This window comes from Clupea harengus, chromosome 23 (assembly GCF_900700415.2).
Source record: "Clupea harengus chromosome 23, Ch_v2.0.2, whole genome shotgun sequence".
NCBI lineage: Eukaryota > Metazoa > Chordata > Actinopteri > Clupeiformes > Clupeidae > Clupea > Clupea harengus.
In genome coordinates, this window is record NC_045174.1 from 2,110,579 (window position 1) to 2,133,078 (window position 22,500).

At 43.2% G+C, this 22,500-nt stretch overlaps 2 protein-coding genes across 3 annotated transcripts in view; both read left to right on the forward strand.

Moving 5' to 3' along the window:
• Positions 1 to 3,003: 3,003 nt before the first annotated feature.
• On the forward strand, positions 3,004 to 12,707 carry sgms1b (sphingomyelin synthase 1b). The gene is made up of 6 exons (XM_031560562.2): positions 3,004 to 3,631; positions 6,362 to 7,246; positions 7,747 to 7,864; positions 9,654 to 9,807; positions 10,370 to 10,536; positions 10,649 to 12,707. Exons 2-6 carry the CDS (start codon positions 6,609 to 6,611, stop codon positions 10,820 to 10,822), a joined length of 1,251 nt encoding a protein of 416 aa, XP_031416422.1. The 5' UTR covers positions 3,004 to 3,631; positions 6,362 to 6,608; the 3' UTR covers positions 10,823 to 12,707.
• A 375-nt stretch (positions 12,708 to 13,082) lies between these two features.
• asah2 (N-acylsphingosine amidohydrolase 2) overlaps positions 13,083 to 22,500 on the forward strand; it is a 12,320-nt gene continuing 2,902 nt past the window's right edge. The window contains exons 1-18 of one of the 2 annotated variants that reach the window (XM_031560557.2): positions 13,083 to 13,216; positions 13,420 to 13,554; positions 13,756 to 13,862; positions 14,532 to 14,675; positions 15,022 to 15,198; positions 15,604 to 15,731; positions 16,113 to 16,190; positions 16,309 to 16,429; positions 17,712 to 17,837; positions 18,416 to 18,502; positions 18,763 to 18,867; positions 19,245 to 19,326; positions 19,573 to 19,688; positions 20,222 to 20,316; positions 20,688 to 20,727; positions 21,375 to 21,473; positions 21,887 to 21,982; positions 22,462 to 22,500. The exon at positions 22,462 to 22,500 is cut by the window's right edge and continues 114 nt beyond it. In XM_031560557.2, coding sequence (XP_031416417.1) covers positions 13,425 to 13,554; positions 13,756 to 13,862; positions 14,532 to 14,675; positions 15,022 to 15,198; positions 15,604 to 15,731; positions 16,113 to 16,190; positions 16,309 to 16,429; positions 17,712 to 17,837; positions 18,416 to 18,502; positions 18,763 to 18,867; positions 19,245 to 19,326; positions 19,573 to 19,688; positions 20,222 to 20,316; positions 20,688 to 20,727; positions 21,375 to 21,473; positions 21,887 to 21,982; positions 22,462 to 22,500 — 1,770 coding nt within the window. In that variant the 5' untranslated portion in view covers positions 13,083 to 13,216; positions 13,420 to 13,424. The remainder of the gene's footprint in view (positions 13,217 to 13,419; positions 13,555 to 13,755; positions 13,863 to 14,531; positions 14,676 to 15,021; positions 15,199 to 15,603; positions 15,732 to 16,112; positions 16,191 to 16,308; positions 16,430 to 17,711; positions 17,838 to 18,415; positions 18,503 to 18,762; positions 18,868 to 19,244; positions 19,327 to 19,572; positions 19,689 to 20,221; positions 20,317 to 20,687; positions 20,728 to 21,374; positions 21,474 to 21,886; positions 21,983 to 22,461) is intronic. The other variant, XM_031560556.1, reaches the window with a different exon arrangement.

A 22,500-nucleotide genomic window follows, 5' to 3' on the forward strand; every position in this document is an offset into this window, starting at 1 on the left:
ATTGCTGTGCAATCTGATAACCAACATACAGTATTTAGTTAGATGGATAGTTTGAGAGTTGAAAGTAGTGCCAATGATAATAACAATTGCATAAATAGACAAGGATATGTAAACCAATCACATATTCATTTATTTTTTCTTGATTAATGTCATGCGTGGCCTGTCCTATAGTCCATTCTGCAATGTGTTTACTAGCTAGTTATCGATAGCTAGTATAACTTAGCTATGCTACCTCATAGTTAGCCAACGTTAGCTAGCTAAAAGTTTTGGAACTCATTTGCCAAGCCAAACGGGAGGTTTCAATCGAAAATGACTAGCTAGTTATCCAAGCTGACACAACCTATACACTCGACTGCCCCTTTGAAGTTAACTTAACGTTGGCTAATATATTCGAATAACTAGTTAACATTAGCTAATTATCATTGACAGTTACTAGCTAATTTACCTTGGCATAAATGGCAGGGTTGTCTTGTGCGCTTTCAGGTGCTTCTTGTTGTGTTCTTCCCACCTATTTTGAAGCCACACTGTTTCTCTCCGGTTATTGCGGTGCATTGTGTTTTATTTTCTGTCAAGTTATAATTAAAGACTGTCCAGATATCTATTCTTATTTGTCTTCCAGTACCGAGTGCTTGAACTTCAGCCATCATAACGTTCAGCCATAGGGCGTCACTTGCATGTCTGGCCATCTCAGGGAGTGGAGGAGGGATAGATACAGCACCGGGCAACATTCAACCAATGATGTGCATACAAGTTTAGAAAAAAAAAAAACAATTGTGACTTAGTCAACCACCAACATTTTCGTCTCGTCTCGTCAACGAAAGTTAAAATAGATTTAGTCATAGTTTTTATTTATAAAGATCCGTTTTCGTCACGTCTTAGTCTCGTCTTAGTCACGGGAAAAAGGTCGTTAACGAATATTTTTCGTCATAGTTTTCGTCAACGAAATTAACACTGTTGGTTACCACAGTGAGGCTCTCAGGCTGAGGACAACATCTGCACTTGGTTTATGCTTGTATCAAGACATGGTGTCCCTGACAAAATATTGGCAGATAAGATAGCCCGAAGGCCTGCGTTTTGCTTTTGTTATTGCTCTCGCGGAGCTATTCCAAGCGTTGGTCAAGAATTTGAATAGCCTGCTTTTGTGTGTGGGAGGGAATGTGTGCATGTGCGCCCGTGTGAGGGAGTGTGTGTGTGTGTTTGTGTTATGCTGAGGAAGGCCCACATGCAAGCTGAGTAATTCAATGAATTCCAGAAGCACAGAGGAGGCTTTAGTGTCAAGGTTCATGCCCTGACGGTTTGACTGCGGACACAGCCAAGCTATTATCTGTTGAGTATGTCAAGAATCCTACCCATTCACAAATGCTTTTGCCAATCATTGCACACACTAACACACACCAGGATCTGAATGTTCGATGTAAATGTTTACTCTTATATTCAAAGAGTATAAGGAGGCTCTATAGACCTGGCACTCCCTCTTTTGTGGCTTTGAAAAAAAGTTCCCTCAGGCATTTTTTTGGGTAAACTTTCCCAGGGAAAAAGTGCAGGTGTTGGTTTCATTCACGGAAGTGCACCGCGATTCTGTGAATAACCCCTTATCACATAACTTTCATTTGCTTATTGGACGGGCCAGTGCTCAGCTTCACTGCTTCTGTGCAAAGGCAAATTATCTCGTCAGGGAAAGTTTGTGTTGAAAAGCTTTTGTTGGCACCAGTTTGAAACATTTCCACTAATGCTAGGTTATGCTGTCTGCAATCGATTTGAAAAGAATATCAAACCGAAATGTTTCCCTCACGGGAAGGGAAATTGTCCTTTATAAGCTCTAATATTTGAAGTTATGACAGCAGATCTGGGCAGTTTCCTTGGGGGTGCACCACTGAACTGTAGAACAAAGTTCATGGTTGCAATCAGCCCTGTGACCCCAATCATCACTTCAGTGTAGGTTTACACCGCTATCGGACAGATATAGTCATTACACAGTCATAGAATGAAAGGAAAAGGGTCAGTGAATCGTGATCTGGTTTCATCAAGGTGCTGTTTGACAGAGGACACAACTCATTGTTAGGGTGCAGGCTGTACACACACACACACACACACACATACTCCACTGAGCTGAGTTTAAAGACCTGCAGAGGTGATGGCAATGATAGGATGTTGAGCTTGATCTGTGCTCTGACATTCTTAAAATGCTTAAACTAACCGCATGCTCAATCATGTTCATTGCCTCAGGCCCCAAGCTGCCAAAGGACCCATATCACACACCTCATAAACCTATGTTTTTTTTTAATTTCCACTAATTAAAATCCATATGCTAAAATGGCATCAGAACGCCTGACTGTCTCAGCCTGCCACTGAGAGACAATGAGTCCAAATCTTTTTCATTTGTGTATCTTTTCCACATTACTGCTACAGTTGAAGTTGTTATCGTGTTTTATCATCATTTGCAGTTTCCAGTTGTTGGTGCTGTAAACGATCATTCTACTGTTAAGCCACTGTCATGCTAAAGCAACCTCGAATTTGAATTTGTATGCATAAAAAGCCCTCTTCCGGTTACCAATAATGATGTTGCACCATATAGGCCAGGATTTCGACTGATCATATCATGACAAGCTGTTGTGGAGTTGGTCATCATCAAGTAATGTTTTCTTCTTGGTCTCAGTGCAAGGATCAGAAGGCTAATGAGTCCACCAAACTGCCATGTAATTAATGGTGCAGCCAACGTAAACACACTGAAGTGAGCACAAAATAACCCATTTATTTCGTCTCAGGACATTTCCAGTTATGGGGCTTTAGCTCAGTGCTTTGGCCATAAGTGTACCCCATAACACTATGATGGAATACTTTTCTGTTTGAGTAAGAATCACATTCTCTCTGAGACACAGTGAATCTTTAAAACGGCAACTCAGTTTACGGCTTATGAAAGTGATGCATCCATCTATGAGTCGTGTGCCCAATTCCTTTAAAACTGACTATGTTTATGGCGGGGGTGCTGTTTCATCGTCAAATTTCAGTTTCAGTATTGGATACATGAAACTCGATACAAGTGAGAAATTGTCTCGTTTTGTCCAGGTTTCACACCTTTGTTTGCTGTCCTAGGTTAGAAAACAGAAGTTTTGTAACCAAAGACGTATTTAAACAATACGATAACAATAAATGGGATGGGATCAATGTTACCTTATCTTTTACACACAGTCTATTGGTTGTACACAGGTTGTAAAACTATTTCCCCCCGTTGTATACACATGAACTTAGCCGAATAAGCTTGCCGTTTGTAACCATCTCCCAACTCGTAAAGAAAAAAAAAATTAATTTCGAAAGATGACATTGGGTTGAAACAGTTTCCTATTGTCATTTAACGCTCGTTGGCTAGAATCCTCGTAAAGTGAAATGAGGTCACTTCTTCCTCCTGTTGTTCAACTTTTGGGGGAAACTCAGTTGGTCAGCACTTGGCAGGCCCGCTGACTTGTGGATTCGGCGGTGATGCACACGGATGACCGGCGCATTAGTCAGCGGATGGGCGGGATTGGTGTTCATGACCGTAGGGTAGGCTGTCAGACGGTTAGTGGTAAAGCAGCGGCAACAGCCACCACCTCACTCTTCAAGACTTTAGTTTTTTGCCTTCTTTCGAAATACGGTAAGACAACTTTTACGTGTTACCGATATATTGTGAGTTCCTATTTTACTCCTGTTTTGTTTTCCTCGGTTAAAGCCCGAGCTTAGTGATGCTGGCATGATTTCACCGCGGTGGTTAACTGTTTTTTGTTTCGTATTTAGTCAATTGTTACTTATACCCCTATTAGTCGATGCGATTGAGTGCCTTTTAGAGCATCCTCAGCAGTTCTTGAAATATATTTATGTATGAAGCATGGGCTTACTATCTACTTTGTTGAATAAGAAAACACCATAGAACATTTTTAGTGTTAATACAGAGTGCCACAAATGCTTCCTCATATGAAGCCAAGTGCTTAAGCTGTTTTTATTATCTATTTCATCCAAAATTGTATCAGCAAATTCAGCTCTTGTGACTATTGTGTCTCCTCATCTGTTCTTCTGCATACACCGGACATAGGGCATGAAGAAGTCATGTTAAGAGTAAATTGCAACACACTAGTCTGGGCTCCATAATGTCAGTCAGGCACCACATTCACATGATCATGTCACAGCTAATCAGATGGCTTAACTCCTGAATCCTGACCTAATCAGATGCCTCACCGTGCTATCTTCACCATACATCACATGGATTACTCAGTGTGACTTGCAGTGCAGCTCACATGGGCAGGTACCATCACGTTCACACATCAATCAACAAACCACACACATCAGTTGCCCCCTATGGTTCAGTAAAAACAGTTTTGACCGCTGAGTTTGAAACTGGTATACAACCGTAAGTGTCTGGGGTTTTTGCATGTGAGAGGAGATGGGTGGTGGTTGTAGTGGTGGTGGCACTGGGGGGTTGGGTGTGGTGTCGTTTAAATGTGTCGTGGTTGTTTTAAGTGGTGTTGCACGGCCACCAAAACCGACCTGACTTGGCAATGGAAACATTTTCCCACACTCTCTCCCTAAAGGCCTTACTCCAGGGGGGGAAAAACTTTTTTTTTTCTGCTTGCTAAGCTGGTGTCATCGTATGTCTCACCACCTCAGAGCACTAGGTTAACGTGCTTGGACTTACATTTATTTGTTGTTGTTGTTATTTATGTATTTATTATTAATTTATTATACTTTTTTTTTTTTTTTGCTGGGGGAAATGCATATACGTAGGTTGGACAGAGTTTCAGTAGTATCACTGTTTCAGTAGCAGTCCCTGAAGTCTATTTGGGATAGCTGGTTCTCATCAGTGACTGTGCGAAGAACCACACTGTGAGTTGGTCTGATTGATCTGGTCTCTCGAAATGGCTATTTTAGCACTTGAAAGGGCCATACCACCCCAGTGGCAATGTAAACTCCACTCTGAAAGGTTTTTAAAAGCCTCTTAAACAAATGGAAGGGTAGGAGATTATCTATCTCCTTTTTTATTAAATTGTAAACACTCAAACCTAAGCTTGCAAACACCAAACCTTTTATGTGTTGTGTTTATAACCTCTAATGGTAGAGATTCGTATTTCTGGAATCAGAAATCCGTTGAAGCCATATAGGGAACAGATGCGTAACTTTCCACCCTGATAGGGTCTATTTAATACCTAAGCAGGACTGCGTATCCAGAAGACGTCGTTGACAAACCACTGTGATAATCGTGAAGAGTGTTCAAAACGATAGTCTCTATCATTTAACGTTGGTTGTTCAACGACGCTTTCGGAAAACACATCCCATGTTCATAACCTCATATTTTGTCTTTGAGTGATATATTTGACCTAGTAATGTTAAAGACACTGTGGTGCGCTTAAGCATATCTATCCTGTTCTACTCTATTCCATATGTTTCATAATAATTCCGTATTGTAGGCTTATAATTGTAGCGTTCATTTGAAATCAAGTCTTAAATGAGCGAATTTCTAGATGTTGGCTTAACTACGTGCTTGCTCTCTCCCTCTCTCCTATCATTGACTTTATTTACCCAACAAACAGTTATTTCGATATTCAAGGACCGCTATTTTGCCGTTTATCCTTTAAACTTAAAGTAATAGTAATTTCACGAGAACCATGTTGTGTATCCTGACAACATCTGCATAGAGCTCAGTCAGTGAACAAGCAATCGCGCATATTTAACTATGCAACGCGACACTCCTCCTCGAGTAATGCAAACCATATGGAGCTGAGGGCGACACGACCCCTTCTCGCTGGCCCGAGTTAAGATTTGTAAACACACTTGCCACGCCCTTGCTGACACGCTCACGGGTTCTTGGAATTCCTGTGCCAAGGAGAGCATATCCACACACGGTGTTCGATCTACAGAATGGTCATTTCTTTACAAGGAAACGGGAGTTCACGAAAACGTTGATTCGGAAGCGGTACGACGGTCTGATTTGTGAGTCATAGTGGAGCTTAGAGAAAGCCCATGTCAGTCTTCGACACATCGATACTTTTTTGCAAAGTAACTTGAAAAACTTAAGTAGAACTTTTTTTTGTGTCTAGTTACAAATTAACGTGAAAAACAGCAGTACGTTTTAACGGTCTTAAATTCACTTTGTATTGGTAAAAGTGTCTAAGTGTTCTAATTCAGCTTGTAATCTGTCTAAAAGTAATGGAAGTCCTTATTTGTGTGCTAACAGAATGTGTTTCATGGTCGATTTCATCTTACCCAATATTATCCTGGTAATACTCTGTTATTCTTATCAGTTCAACCTTGTTTGATGATATTTTGACCTTGAATTTAGTAAAAGTAAGTCAATTTGTTTGATTTTGTTTTTATATCTCTTTTCTCCCTGCAGGAGAGAAATCATCTTTTCCTCCCTGTGCTGTAAAATGAGCTGAATTGGTGCCTCAATTGGATTACCCTTTTGGAAGCTTGTTTGGATCTCCTGACCAGTACCTCCGAGTGTGTGTGCCTGCCAATGTCCTTAATGTGTGATGAGCACCATCTGGGGAGGTCTTTGTGTTCCTTAGACCCAGCCATTCAAAACTGTGTGTACCTCCACCCCTGTTGCTCCACAGCTTGTTGAGGTTGAGGGGTCCAACATGAAGAAAGTGGCCCAGTGGTCAGTGGAGGAGGTCTCCCGTTGGCTAACGAAAGAGGGCATGCAGGAGTATTCTGAGCCCTTCCAGAACATTGACGGCCATGCCCTGCTGCAGCTCTCCCAGACAGACTTCCAGAGGCCGCCGCTGTCGCTGGTGAGCTCGGACGGCGGGCAGCAGCTTCTGGAGCGTGTGGAGACGCTCCGGATCGAGCACCACATCGAGGCGCACAAGAATGGCCATGCCAACGGGCACGCCATCCGGGTCACGGACGAGCTTACCCTGGCTGCGGGGGACGGGAACACTCCCGGAAGCATGCCTGGGAAACGCAACGGGATGGTCAACGGCTTCCACAAGGACCTTGTCCAGATTCCCATGCCGGAGCCCGTGCGCTCGCAGTTCCCGACCGAGTGGGGCAAGACGGCGGTGGCCGCCTTCTACGCCATCTGCTGCTTCGTGTCCACCACTATCATGATCTCTGTTGTCCACGAGCGCGTTCCGCCCAAGGAGGTGTCCCCGCCGTTGCCCGACAAGTTCTTTGACTTTTTCGACCGCGTGGAGTGGGCCTTCTCCATCTGCGAGATCAACGGTATCATACTGGTGTGCCTGTGGCTTCTGCAGTGGACCCTGTTGAAATACAAGTGGGTCATATATCATCTCTCTCTCTCTCTATCTCTGTTTCAAATTGCTGTTGCCATTGCTTTGAAATACTCTTGATGTATTCACATTCTGATAGCCATCTCAAAAATGGTGGCTGTGTATATGGCCTGTCTTGGGGACTGTCTTTGGCTCCAGTCATCATCTAAACTTTCATCTTGGCACAGCTGGATAAACCAATCTGGAAGCTCCCACAGAGACTGGAATCCTTGACTTGCCAATTATGTTACTGCCCCCAACAGTCTAGCACCTCTAACAGCCGCTTTAAAAAGCACAAAGAGATAAAGTCAAATGATATGTTTGGATTACAAAGTGGGAAAACACACCTTTGTGTTCTCTAGTGTGTGTGTTTGTTTTGCATTTGCCCCTTATGGCTCTGTTGGCTTTGTGTAGTGTGTCAACACCACCATGCTGCTGTTGCCCCCCCCCCCCCTGTGGTTTTCAGTGCTGAGGGGTATCCCTATAACTCTGTTGTGCTCTGTAGGTCCATCGTGGGTCGGAGATACTTCTTCATTGTGGGCACGCTCTACTTGTATAGGTGCGTCACCATGTACGTCACCACCCTCCCTGTGCCAGGGATGCACTTCAAGTGTTCCCCGAAGGTAAGACACACATTCTGGAGTTACAGACCACAGGGTTCGTTGGGTCAGTGTGAAAACAGAATATAGTGTGAACTGTGAAAGCGAAATTGGCAGAGCAGGTTTTTGTTGAGTGTGTATGTATCTGTGGGCCATTTTGGGGTTTGATGTTTTAGTTGTCTCCAAGGTTCTCCTGTGTTAGTCCAGGGCTCTGGGGTCATACAAGTAATGACTGCGGTCACATGCAGTGGGGTCTGGGAGGAGCATATTCTGTGTGTTTTGTGGAACCGGGTGGGCAGTGACTGTAAGGTAGACGATGTGAATTGAGATGAATTCCACATAGATTTGTTGACTGCGGTGCTATTTGAAGTCTCTGGGATCATAATTTGCACAAATAGCTTCGCCTGAAATCCATGGGAGTTCTTCCTATCGGAAAAAAAAAGGAGGTGCCCCGTCGCACGGAAAAAATTTGGTAAAGCTCTATTTTTGGCAAACTAACCTCCCCTGATCGTTATTTTCCATCCCTGTGCTGATGTAAGAGTCGTGGAGCAGGGTCTCATTGTAGGGAGTTGCAGAGTTGTCGAGGGGGTTGGGGGTTGGGTAGGTGGAGACTCTGTCAGGGACACATGCTCAACAGATGTTCCTGAAAGATCCTCTTCCCTGGCTATTTTGAGACTGGTCAAACATGGTATGGGGTATTTTTTTTTTCCTCAGGAAAACTGTTTCAAAATCATGCGGCGAAAGACCTGTTACCCAATCCTCTGAGCAATCGAACAGACGTTTATGTGTTTATGTTTTATTTGTATCGTGGGCACATCGCCGTTGCTAAGTAGCGGCTGAGCGGAGGTGAAATACCGCTGTTCATCATCCGCTGAGCGAAAGTGACTCACTGGAGGGAGGGAGTGAGGACAGGGAGTGGAGGGGAGGGGCGGGGGGCTCTATGCAAAGTCGAGGCCCGGAAATCTTCCCAGCAGGAACTGTGGGAAGTCGTTCATTTCGTGGGCTTGACAGGCCACTGGGCAGCCCCCTTCTCCTTCACACCCTTGTTACTGTCTGTTTATTTCCCTCCCCTCTTCCGAATGACACGTACTGCTCAGCGGGATGTGTTTCCGCAGGCTGCCACTCCACACCCAATCCCAGAATACATCAGGGATTGTTCTAGAAGCGGCCTTGACGTTAATTGGGGCATAATATCATTTTGAGTCGAGGAGAAAGCAGACAGGAAAAACAAGGCAGAAATTAATGTCTTGGCTGGACACAAACAAAGCATGTCCATAGCCAAAGTAGATTAATAATGACAAGCTGTTGGATTGTTTTGTTGGTGGTAAAATGTTTGTTTTTGTTGTCCATGACCTTGTTATAATTTGTAGATGAGACAACTGTGAGCTTTCTGAATAACAATGCTGTTGGTTGAATCTTGTTATGTGTTTGTTGTGAGAGTGTTAAGTGTAAAATGTTAAAGAGTTTTTTTTTTTAATGGTTATCAGTCGTTGCTCAACAAACCCCGAAGTGTGTTGGTTCATGTGTAAGCCCTCGCTGTGTTCTGAAGGCAATGTTCTAATTTCGCTCTCAGTGGTAAGCCATTTGTTTTCTCAAGTAGTGGGTGTTGCTCATCTTTCTGTGTGGTTGACTGATTTATGATCTTGTTGATGTAGCTGCAAATTATGTATGCACTCTTGACCCCTGACCTCAGTGTGTGTGTGTCTTGCGGTGTGTGTGTGTGTGTGTGTGTGTGTGTGTGTGTGTGTGTGTGTGTGTGTGTGTGTGTGTGTGTGTGTGTGTGTGTGTGTGCGTACGTGTGTCTGTTTTGCAGCTGTTTGGGGACTGGGAGGCACAGATGAGGAGGGTGGTGAAGTTGATAGCAGGGGGCGGCCTCACCATCACAGGCTCCCACTCCATGTGCGGAGACTATCTGTACAGCGGCCACACGGTCATGCTCACACTCACCTATCTCTTCATCAAAGAGTGTAAGTGTGTGTGTGTGTGTGTGTGTGTGGGTGTGTATATAAAGCATCAGGTCTATGTCATCATACGTCAGCTTCAATTCCCTCTTTTCATGGTACTAGTGATTTAGACACAACAGTGACACCTGCTGATGTCATTTGGTGACACCTTAAATACATATACGGTGAAACATGACTGATTTTAGCTATCACCCAGGGCAACGTTTGAGAGTAAACAACTTTATACTTTTCAGAGGGATCATATGATCCAGCTGTTAAAGAGGGAGAACTGCACACCTGATTAGAGAGGACATATTTGAATGTATTTTGTTATATATAATGTTAATTGTTATGTATAATGTTAATTTGTATACCTACTGAGTTGTAAGGTCCAAGTTTTAAGACATTCAGGCTGAGTTATTCTAATTTTGGGTGAACAATACAACATCACAAGTACGAGTAATGAATGCTATCGCATACAGGGAGGTCCAGGAGGAACATACATAATCTGTGTTATTGTGGAGAAGGTGTTTAATTAGATTATTTTCATTGAGATGAATTCATTTTCATTTCTCCTATTCCACAGACTCTCCAAAGAGGTTCTGGTGGTACCACTGGGCCTGTTGGCTGCTGTGTGCGGTGGGGATCTTCTGCATCCTCCTGGCCCATGACCACTACACCATAGACGTAGTTGTGGCCTATTTCATCACAACACGACTCTTCTGGTGGTACCACACCATGGCCAACCAGCAGGTCGGTCAACCCCACATAAACCGCGTTCAGCTTGAGTATTTTGTGTCATGAATGCCTGGTTTGTGTTTTACAGTCTCACTTTAAACCCGGAATGTTCCTTGTTGTGTCTCAGGTGCTAAAGGAGCCGTCACCGAGCAACTTCGTCTCGCGAGCATGGTGGTATCGGTTCTTCTACTACCTGGAGGAGAACATTCAAGGCATAGTCCCGCGGAACTACCAGGTGCCTTACCTGTGGCGACCGTGGCAGTGGGGCCACGTCAAGTACACGAGAATAGATTCCGAATGAGTGACTTGAGTGACTGACACTTAACTGACCGACCTTCCGGGTGACCTTTCACCTCTCAAACTGCCACTGCATTTTTGGACCCAAGAGAAAGGGGTCAACAAGGGAGTGGAGACTCCAGGGAGACTTCAAGTGCCCTCAAGTGCCAGATTCCAGTCACAAGAAGGTGCCCACGTGGAGGAGTACCACTACAATCTCTTCCTCACACCCAAGCTCCTCCAACTGCCCCCACCACCCCCCCCAAAAATCAGACTGGTCAACACTGTGACGTATCATTACAAGCTAATCATTCTCGATTGAAACGCTAAGTGTGTTTCTGACAGATTTGATGCCTACCTTCTTCTAGCTGAGCAGGTTTTTTCCTTCTGTTTGTTTTTGGGTGTGTGTTAACGGCTGCCCAGGCAACCGGTTAAATTGTCCATGCATGATTCAAGTCACTGACCCACACCACCTCATGTGGGCCAGGACTTGGAATGACTGTGTGGATGGGCCAGGAAAATGTGTCACAAGGTCGTTACACCACCCTCTCTGAATGCCGGGGTGAATTATGAATGAACAAATGATGTGTGTTACTGTTGAAAAGAAGGAAAACTGCAGTGCTACTATGTTGTGAATCCACCAAATTACAATAGGGGTAAATCTGGTGTATTTTTGTTTGTTTGTAGCGACATGCTTTTCTTTCTTTTCATTTTTTTTTATAGTGGCTCTCCCTGAAAATATTGCCAAGGTGCAAAAAAAGAGATTTTTTTCTAAGAAATATAAAACTACATTTATTTTTCCAACTAACGCTTTGTATGTAGAGAGAGAAAGGAAATATCAAGTGGTATGTAAACATTCCTCAGTGCCTTTTTAGATGTGATTGTACTACCTGCTTATAAGTCCGTGTTTTTCATATTTCCTTGTAACGTGTAACAGCAATGTAATGTGATGAGGCATTAGTGACATTTTTTTTTTTTCTTTCTTATTTTTTTTTTTTTTACTTGAACCTTTAAGGTATAGCAGGTTGCCTGTGTTGCCAAGCTCGTCACCCTCAGCCTCCCCCTCCCCTTTAAGAATGGTGAGCGCTGGTAACGCAAACTTCTCTCGTTCTCTGAATGTGGCGCTCCTCTCAGCTTTGGAGACGTCTAGCCAAGATGACTGCGTCAAAACAGACACAGTCAGTTGTGGTGAACCATTTCATTCATGTTGGACTGTTTTTATTTATTTTCCTGTGCGTGTTTGTTTATCTGTTTGTATGTTTGTTTGTTTGTTTGTAGGTATGTATGTTTTTGTGGACCCTAAAAATTGGGCTACAAGTTGTTCAGAGTCATTTTACCTTGTTCTTATCCAAGCCAAATAAGCTGTGTTGCCTGGGCCCTAAATGAAAAGGTCATTGAGTTTGAGGTGGCTTGGGTGCAGAGCCACTGTGCTCAAAGCTGCTGAGACTGTCCCAGGCTTGTGTCAGCAGTTCCAAGCGACAACCTCCCCACCCCATCTCTTCCCTCTCCTCTGGTCCTCAAAAGCACAGTGAGTGTGCAAAAGCACCCAGTTGAGACTTCCAGAGAGATTCTGGGTAGTGAAGATCTCCTCAAATACCCCATCTTCTTCTATGCCACACACAGCCAGCTGTTATCAGCTGATGTAGCCTAAATGCTAGCACGCCGATTCTTGACCTCAGAAAAGGTACTTGTGTTTAGGGGAGTTACTGTTCACGTTATCGTCGTTTTGTTTAATACGTGCTCTGAAGAATGTTTGTCGAACATAACACATGCAGCTGTAAGGAAGATGGTGGTATTGGTCCTCACTGCTCACACTCTCTCTTTGAGGTTTCGCTTAACGTGAAGCTGCTAGCCATGATGGAACAGTAGACGATCTGCATCCAGCAGCAAATAAAAGAGCTGTCAGCATGCATGTGGTTTGATGTGTTTTTTTTTACTAGAGTGTATCATGAGTCAATACTGAGAACCCTATCGGTACTCACTATGATAATGCTAATATGATGCATACTGTCCATGCTTCATTTTATTGCATATTACACAATACAGTTCTGGCAAGGTGAAGAGTCGATGTGTTATTACGCAGTTTGAGAAAATATGGGAATACTCACTGCAGAATAACTTGAATGCAGAATTGACTTTGACAATTGACAAATTACAAAGTTTGCTCACTGAAAACGTTTTGAAAACTACTAACTTTTGGAAGTTGTCCTTAATAGTTACGCAACGAAGTATGACAAGGCAGAAACATCAATTATGCTTCAGAGCGTTTTCGATAGTGGTCGTAAAACTGTCCGTCCTTACCACCTTTGTCCAGTGCTGTGCAGTATTATCTTTACTCTCATGGGAGTCAATAACAGTCCGACCAAGAGCTAGGACAGGAAATATAACTGCGGTGGATTTTCAAAATATTCTTGGGAAGGTCTGTGAATTTACTTTTACTTTCAATTACCATGGTCTGACTACTGAAAACGTATTTTCTTGCAAATATACACATTAAGCTCTGTATAAGTACCAGCAGCAGTAAAAGCGTGTTGTTAAACCAGTTTTGATGAAGACCGGCCTAACCGTTGCAGTACCCTAGTCTGAGCGTTGCTGTTGACAGTTTATCCCCGGTCATATCAGTTCAGATGGCACGGAAGGAAGTATGCTGCGGCCTGAGCGCTCTGGAGGTTGTGCTCATCGTGTTGTTCGTGGGTATGACCGGAGTGTCCGTTGGTCTGATTTCAGTCATGGCCACCGTGTGGATTTCTGAGACAAGTAATGCTTGGTTCCTTTATACTCATGTTTACACTGTTGACCAATTGCCCGTATTTGAGCTCATAAGAATGTTTCAGCAATTACCCAATGTTATACAATATATAGGAAAACTGAATGCATTTGTTCATAACTATAACCTATATGTCAACTACTTAATGCCAAGGGAGACAAAGTTCTGTATGTATGTGATGATCTACCTAGCGCAACCAGAACCTACCTTTGGGCCCACACAAGCTCCCCCAGAGAACCACTTCCTTGTAGGGGTGGGTAGAGCAGACTGCACAGGACCTGTTGGGGATGTACCCCTGGTGAGTTGTGCAGTAGTGAATGTGTATACCACTTATAAATCTTTCAATGGCTATGAATTACAAATTGTGCGGCTGGACTTACAGTCTAATAACCACTGTGAGAGAAAAAAGCAAACAAACATTTAAAACATTAAGCACCATAAGCAGCTACAAATGTAACCTGGTCCATTTGCATTAATCATTCCTGCTTGTCAGTAATCTTATGCATGGATTTGTATGTCTGACAGCATGTTCAGCAAGTATGGACCTCTTATGAAAATTAAGGGGAACTTTTAGTACTGTAACATTGAACGTTCCCCTCAATTTTAAAAGGAGTGTGCACGAAAATAGACAGAGAGCCTCACTTATAACTCTAGTATGGAGTCATTTGCAATGGCTCAGTGACTGACAAACACACACCCGCACACACCCACACATGTACGCACACACAGAGACACACGTACGCACACACAGAGACACACACGCACATGCACTGTGTTTTGCCTGCAAACTTAGGGTTCATTTATCTGATAGCAAGGTTATGAAGAGTCAAATCACATTGAACATCTTTGATATGATCTAATGATAATTCTTATCACTGATGTCTTCAGATACAGACAGGAAAACCTTGACAAGAGACCATGTGAGTGACGCAACAGTCCATCATTCTTTTATCATGTTTCTGCTCAGATGGGGTATGCCACTCCAGACCAGACGGCGGGGGGGCTCCACTTCCGTCTGTACAGCAGGGCCTTCATAGTGGACGATGGGAGCAAGCGAGTTGTGTTTGTCACTGCTGACATTGGTATGGCCTCCCAAAGGCTGAGACTAGAGGTAGGTCGAGTTTGGTGTGAAGACCTCGGAGTAACAAGGAAATGTTCCTCAGGCATAATTCCTTATCTTATTCCCTCCCTGATTAGCAGCTCATACTCAGAATATTGATATGATGGAATAATGTGAAAGTTCATTTTTTTTATTTTTTTTTTAAATACAGAGGCAGTGCTCACAATCATTTTGTTTGCATTTGACAGTTTGCACTGTTTATTCGATCCATTTTACATGCGATCTGGACATTTTAAAATGACAGAAATGTTCAGTACACTTTCAATGGCCTTTGTTACAGATTCTTTACGTATTTGATTCATTATATAAGCATCTCACATAGAGCAATCTGCCGTAGGTTCTAAAAGCACTCCAGGTGAAATACGGAGACTTGTACAGACAAGACAACGTGGTTCTGAGCGGCACACACACACACTCTGGCCTGGGCGGATACTTCCAGTATACCCTCTTCATGATCTCAAGCAAAGGCTACATCAAGTCTTCCATCCAGCCCATCGTCAACGGGATTGTCAAGGTTTCCATCTCAACTTTTCTTCTACACATCAGGGGACTCAAACAATGCAATCATTGTTGCAGAGTGAACGTGACAATAAACATGACAGTCGCTTTCTTATGTATAATATTATTTATATAATTTATTTAATGGTGACAACAATTAAAAGGTGTACATAGTAGCAATACAGAATAACTTTTGATGAGGTGGTCCGAACAAGATAACAGATCCAAATGGAACACGAGTCGAGTAGTTTATTAATTTGGAAACTAAAGAGAGATAATTAGTGCTGAAGATAGAATTGAACTCAGGTCTATTTGTAATCGCTGGACAATTAAAAGCGAACAACAATGAGAGGAAAAAATGCTTAACAAGATTAACAACAGGATGCAATAACGCAGATGAATGTTTAACCTCTCGAAACAGAGCATTGAAAAAGCCCACAAGAGTCTGAGGCCGGGCCGTATCTTCCTCAGCCGAGGCGAGCTGGAGGACAGCAGTCTGAACCGAAGCCCCCACTCCTACATGAACAACCCAGAGGAGGAGCGCCGGAGGTAGGCAGTCCTGCCAGGGCCATTAGAGGCACTCGGGATGGGCTTTATGGGGGAGAATAGGGTTTTATAATGGCCTTGCAAATGTATTTTATTGTTGCATTTTATTGTGATTGTACTCGTGGTTGAAATCTCCCCCCTACACACACACACGCACACGCACACACACACACTCTCACACTCACACACACACTTTCACCACCCCCCTTTGATTTCAGACACAAAAATGAGCAATGCCAACCGCTATGCATTATTGTCTGGAAACACCAAATCGAAAACCCATTTGAGTTGTTTCATTGTTGAGGATCACTCTTGACCTCTTGTGTGGGAAATGGTCTTTAGGTGAAAATGAAGAATACTGAAGAGTATCACTTCTTGTAACAGGTACAAATCCAACACTGACAAGCAGGTGTCGATGCTGAAGTTCACGGACATGGATGGGGACGGCATGGGGACGCTCAGGTATGGGTTTGTTGCAGGTTTAGCGTCATGTCTGCCACCACTATAAGAGCTCTTTAAGAGGTCATGATAGGCCAAGAGTTCAAGACTGTGGGAAACAGGACATGCCTTTTGCTTGCAGCTGGTTCGCTGTTCACCCTGTCAGTATGAACTACACCAATCGCATGGTTAGCGGAGACAACATGGGCTACGCCTCCTACCTGTTTGAGCAGGAGAAGAATATCAACGCACTTCCTGGTGAGGTGAGGTTTCCTGTCCCCATCTCTAGATCCTAAAATGTCTATGAATAAATTACAACTTGACATTTAAATAGCATTTAACATATTATAATATTGAATTCAGTATTTATGTATACATTTTATACAACACAATGGTAGTGATATATCTGTTGCCATTTAGAGGGATACTTTATTGGCCAGTGATAAACCACAACACAATGAGTGTGTTGTGGTTTATCACTGTTATGGCCAATACCTCCTTGGTTTTGGATCATGATATTGATGTTTCTAACTCCATGTTGTAGAAAGTAAGTATCAGAAGCACAACAGATTTACAAGCATTACCCTCTGGAATCATCACCATGTAATGGAGCACTTTGAACCAGCAGGGGCAATCGATAGGACTAATCTAATATTTCCCCAGCTGAAATGCCCTTGAATTTTTCATACATTTAAGTGGCCTGTATAACTGGATCACACTAAATGCACTGCACTGTTGTGTAAGTCGACTGCAAGTTGTAATGTGTCAGTCACTTGGGAGCTAAACACTGGGTTTGGTCTAACATCCTTTCACTAATGACTGTACTGCTGAGAATATGAGGATTGGAATTGGCACACAGAGAAAAAGAGGACGATTAAGATGAAGAAAAACAGGCTAGGGTGTGGCTCAGAGAGAGAGAGAGTGAGAGGGAGCGAGAAAGAGCGAGAGAGAGAGAAAGAGAGAGAGTGTGTGTTGCTGAAGATGGATAGTTGGTGGAAAGAGATATAAAAATATCCCAAAGCTTTTGTGAAAACCAATCCCTCCTCCCTAAATCTTTTTCAGACAGACGTTGGTTGTACTTAAAATTAGGGGCAGAGATCCCACATAGATTTGAAGGAAGAAGGAATTGTGTTGATTTTTTAAGGGTGAGAAAATGGAAGAGAGAATATGAAGAAAATGCTCCGTAACTATAATGTGAAACCAAAATCCTAATCTTCAAATCTCCTGTTCCTTGCATTACAGGAATTAAACTTTGCTGCCTTTCTGGCATTTGATTTGTTTTCACAGTGATTAAGAAAAGGGCCATTATGAAACACGCAATATTTTTGCAAGAGACTTTCAACTTAGTTACATCATCCTTTTATAACAACTTGAGCTCCAAAGGCATTCAGACCTTGAGCATCATTCCAGCTGTGGTCTTGTACTGCTACATGTGCTACGCATCGGATAGTTGATACTTATAGATACTCAGATTAACCTATATGTCCAGTACCGTAGTCTACCATTTGATAACAGATGTGTTATTCATGACCTGTTGTCTTCCAGGGCTCATTCGTGGCAGCGTTTGCCTCCAGTAACCTTGGCGACGTGACCCCGAACATCATGGGACCCTACTGTTTGAACACAGGGGAGAAGTGTGACTACCTCAACAGCTCCTGTCCCATTGGTGGGGTGGGTCACCATTTTACATTTTATTACACAGATTTTAGTACACCACTTGATCAAACTTTAATATTTGACACCCTGTCACACTTTTTTTGGATGGTCCCCGATACACTGTCTACAGATGCTAAGATTATGAACAAACTGTCTGTTGAAACTCTGTTAACTACAATTTATTGTTGAGGTTAGGGGTTGGGTTAAGGTGATGCTCAGTGAACAATTTGAAAGATTGAACTTGCATTTTAGCAAACCATCCATCCAAATAAAGTGTTACCTGAAACCCTGTTTGTTCTACCTATGCTCAGCCTACTCAAACATTACTGGAACTGGTGAAGCTGCAGCCAAGAGTGGCCAAATATTATAAAAATGAACCCTTTTGGTTACCTTATCGTTTCTTTCTACATTTTGCTACAGCACACATGGAACCTTCCTTCATACTTTGTATTGCTGCTGTAGACATCCATTATAGATCAACACTATAAAATGCTTTTATTTTATTTCATTTCATTCTTCATTTCATTTTTATCTTTGTTCTAATAAATGATTCCGATGAATAATTGAAATCATTTGTGTTTACTGTTGCATAGACAAGAATGTGTGCTGGCTTCGGACCAGGGTCAGACATGTTTGAAAGCACCAGGATCATTGGAGAGAACATCTACAAAAAAGCCAAAGTAAGAGATTAATGTCACAATGTAAAGGCCCCACAGTGCATACATGTGATTATGATTGGAGCAGGAACCAATCAATTGCCATGGTCTTTTATGAATGAACTAATAGCCAATCAATTTCTGTAGGATTTGTTGTTGAGTATATCCTCTGACCCACAGATTGTGTACATTTTGAAGTATCATTAATAGTGTAATGTGTCTAATCTGCATATTGTCTACCCTTACACTAGTTTTGGATTGACAGCTGCTTGGAATGCTTTTAGGAGCTTTATGGGAATGCAAAGCAGGAACTGCGGGGATCGGTCCATGCTGCCCACCAGTGGGTCAACATGACGGACGTCACGGTGCAGATCAACTCTACACACACGGTGAGGTGGCAGCGGCACCAGCAGACAATAAAGTCTCATGTGGCAAACATGTGCGTTACAGTGTGTTACATATGGGCATTCATACACCGTTATGCCCACTATACCACCCTACACACTCACTATTTACAAGGGGGTGCTTGTTCATGGTTTTGAATGGCCTTAGGGCAGCCTTTACTTGTCTTAGTTATGCATGGTCAGATGAAAGACTGCACTTTGTGTCTAGCACAAAACAGTCCTTGTTACGTTGCATCCTTTATCCAAACCTAAATGTTAAAGCATGTCGTCTAGCTGTGGGCGGCTCCTCTGGCCATTAACACAGGATTCACTAATCAGTGGTAGTTGATATGAAGTGCTTACTTGTTCTTTGTTCCTGTCAGGCTAAAACGTGTAAACCAGCTCTCGGCCTCAGCTTTGCCGCGGGAACAACAGACGGTGGTGGTGACCTTAACTTCACCCAGGGTATATCTATATTCGACATCAGATCTTGGCCGTGATTCGATTTCAACACAAGTTCTTATTTGCTTACTTCAAAAAAGGAACATTTTTTGCTCTTGAACTGGGCTTAGTATTAATCTGGGAGAGAGTTCTGAAGTTGGATATATCTCTCTTATATAGCAGATCTGAGGATGAAGATCTGATAAATATTCCAGTTTAGAGTATAATCCAAGGAAAAAGAACATGGAACACAGTTTGTTTTTCGCTCAGGTGCTGTGGAGGGGGATCCATTTTGGGAAGGGGTCCGGGACGCCCTCTTAGGCGTTCCATCTAATGAGACACAGGACTGCCATGAGCCCAAACCTATTTTCTTCAACACTGGAGAGGTAAAAGCACTACAGCCGTAGATTTCCCTTAAAAAAAAGTATTCTACCTTTACAAGAGGTTTAATGTGATTACCATAGGAATGGTTCTTGGCTTCATATAGCTGGCCTTTTGTATCACAGAACGAAATGAGCCTGCATAGATTTGATGGCAGGGCATGGGGCCAAATTAGTGGGAAGCCAAAAATGGCAGCCATTGTTTGAGTTTGTATGCAGTGGAGCCAAGTGTGCATGCAATGGGTGTGTTTGCATGCATTCGCGCATCTTGTCTGTGGACTTGGTGAGTTGGTGTGGTGTACAGTGAAGTACAGTGAGGAGCAAAGCCATTGGAATATCTCATATTTTGGTTATGACACTATGACACTCTAACGTCGTAACCATGGTTACTCAAATCATGCCCTTCTGATGAACTTTCAAACGTTGCTCTCCCTACAATAAAGTTACCATGGTAAACAAGCTCGATATCTGTCCATCTGACCAATCGCTGGTGGAGACATATCTGCAGTGATAATAGAATCTGCTTCTTGTGCACTTAGATGAACTGGCCTCTGCCATGGCACCCACAGATTGTGGATGTCCAGATCCTCACCATAGGCTCTGTGGCTATTGTAGCCATCCCTGGAGAAGTAACGTGAGTTCCCCAATCTCTCCCTCTCTTTCTCTCTCTCTTTTTTTTCACTTCTCACTTTCATTTGCCTACTCATTTCCTCTCCCTCTCCCTCTCTCTCTCTCTCTCTCTCTCTCTCTCTCTCTGTCTTTCTCCCTCCCTCTCCTCTCTCTGTTTTCTCTCCATATCTATGTGTTGATTTGTCAAGTTCTTCATATGCCACTGTCATATAACAGCACTGTCGTGTTTAGCTAACCTTTGTGTGCTAGTTCCCGAAGCAGAGGCTGAGTGTAGGGTAGAGCTCTGCCCTGGGGATGTTGGTTGGTCAGTGTTTGTACACAGTGAGCTGTGAGCATGTGTGGGAGCTGACTCATGACTTTATTCATGTGTTACAGCACCATGTCCGGGAGGAGGTTAAGAGAAGCGGTCAAACAGGTGGGATAAGGGCTAGTCCTATTCAGTCCAGTGTGCCCTGTCCGCACACACACACACGTGCGCGCGCACAGACGCACACACGCAGACACACACGCCTACGCACGCATACGCACGCGCACACGCACACACACACACACACACACACACACACACACACACACACATACACACACACACACACACACAGAAACACTCAAACACACACACAAACACACATTCACATGCATACGTGCATACATGCACGTACAGTACTCGTGGTTGAAATCTCCCCCCTACACACACACAAACACACACACACACACACACACACACACACACACACAATAGTTGTCAGAGCAAAGTGGTGTAATTGATGATCCTATGCGTGTCATTACAGTAATTCGAAAGTTGGAAAGAAGGCTGATTTTAACCACTTGCACATGTGCATGATTTTACTGGTCACAAGGGGGACTCTCTTGAATAATTTGATTAGGGGCCAGCAGAGCCACGGAACTCAGTAGAGTTTGCTCCAAAACAACAGTCATTTCATTTCTATTCTTTGCTTTTAGTTCTAAAGACGCCCTGAGCTGAGTGTAATTCTTTAAAGCAAAGCCTTTCAGAAAACACTCACTTTTGGCCTCGTGTTGGTTTTATTCGTCATAAACCAGGAGCTGGAGGCCAACGCGGGATTCTCAAACACTGACGTTATCATCGCTGGCTTATGCAACATCTACACTCATTACATCACAACCTATGAAGAGTATCAGGTATGTTTGTTGAGGCTTTGAGGATGACATTGCTTGTGCAAGTAGGCTTCCATATTTGCTGAACAGATTACTGTATGGATGGGCAACAGGATGCAGACCTCTTGGCCATGTCAATCAAACGAAGGGACAAGACACACCAGTAACATAGCTTTAAAAACTACAGCCAATGACTCAGTGGGGGGTGTGATTTCAAAAATGATTTCATCACTTCATCAGTGTTTGTGGGAGAATGTGAAATATTTGTTTCTCTAAAAATGATACATACAGTATATCAGGGAGCTTCAAGTCACTGATTGAACAATCCCCCAAGGCAATTCTGCTCTGTAGGACCTGAAAGGAGCATCTTATAGAATCCATACATTCAAATGACAGAACATAGGCAGACTGGGTCTCTCCTCTCTCCTCTCCCACAGATCCAGCGCTACGAGGGAGCGTCCACTATCTACGGCCCTCACACCCTTGGGGCCTATCTGCAGCTCTTCAGGGGTCTGGCCAAGGCCATAGCAGAGGTGAGGCTCCTTCCACAAATGGCCCTCCTGTTCCTTATACGGTTTTGTATTTTAGGCCCACTTCTGCGTGCCAGGGAATTTTAAAAACATGTCTTGGTATGCTAAGGGCAACTATTCATTTGCCCTGATGGAGATGCAATAGCTGTAACTAATATGGGCTTGGAAGTAGCATCCTTGCTGTGAAACAGCGGAATGTTTCGAGGGCTACAACTTCAATGTTGCTGTAAATGTGTGATAAAAGGTCCTGTTTAGTCGTATTCCCTATCATTGTATGCATCTTGTTTCTTTGTTTTAATCATTTTTCACCATTTACTATTTCCTTGTGCCAAAAAAAACAAAGTATCATATAACACACATTTACTTTTTACCTAATTATTTGAGTCAGCATCTTCATGACAACAAAAACCTCATCCTGAAGCCTTGAGAAATATGAACATTGATATGAGTGTAAACGCGGACATTATTCTCCTCACTGGCAGGGTAGAGAGTCTAAGCTGCCCAAGGGACCTGAGCCTCCG

Coding starts and splice junctions, on each gene's coding strand:
- sgms1b (XM_031560562.2), top strand. CDS start 6,609: ATGAAGAAAGTGGCCCAGTGGTCAGTGGAGGAGGTCTCCCGTTGGCTA. Junction 7,865..9,653: donor ACTTCAAGTGTTCCCCGAAG/GTAAGACACACA, acceptor TCTGTTTTGCAG/CTGTTTGGGGACTGGGAGGC. Junction 9,808..10,369: donor CTATCTCTTCATCAAAGAGT/GTAAGTGTGTGT, acceptor CCTATTCCACAG/ACTCTCCAAAGAGGTTCTGG.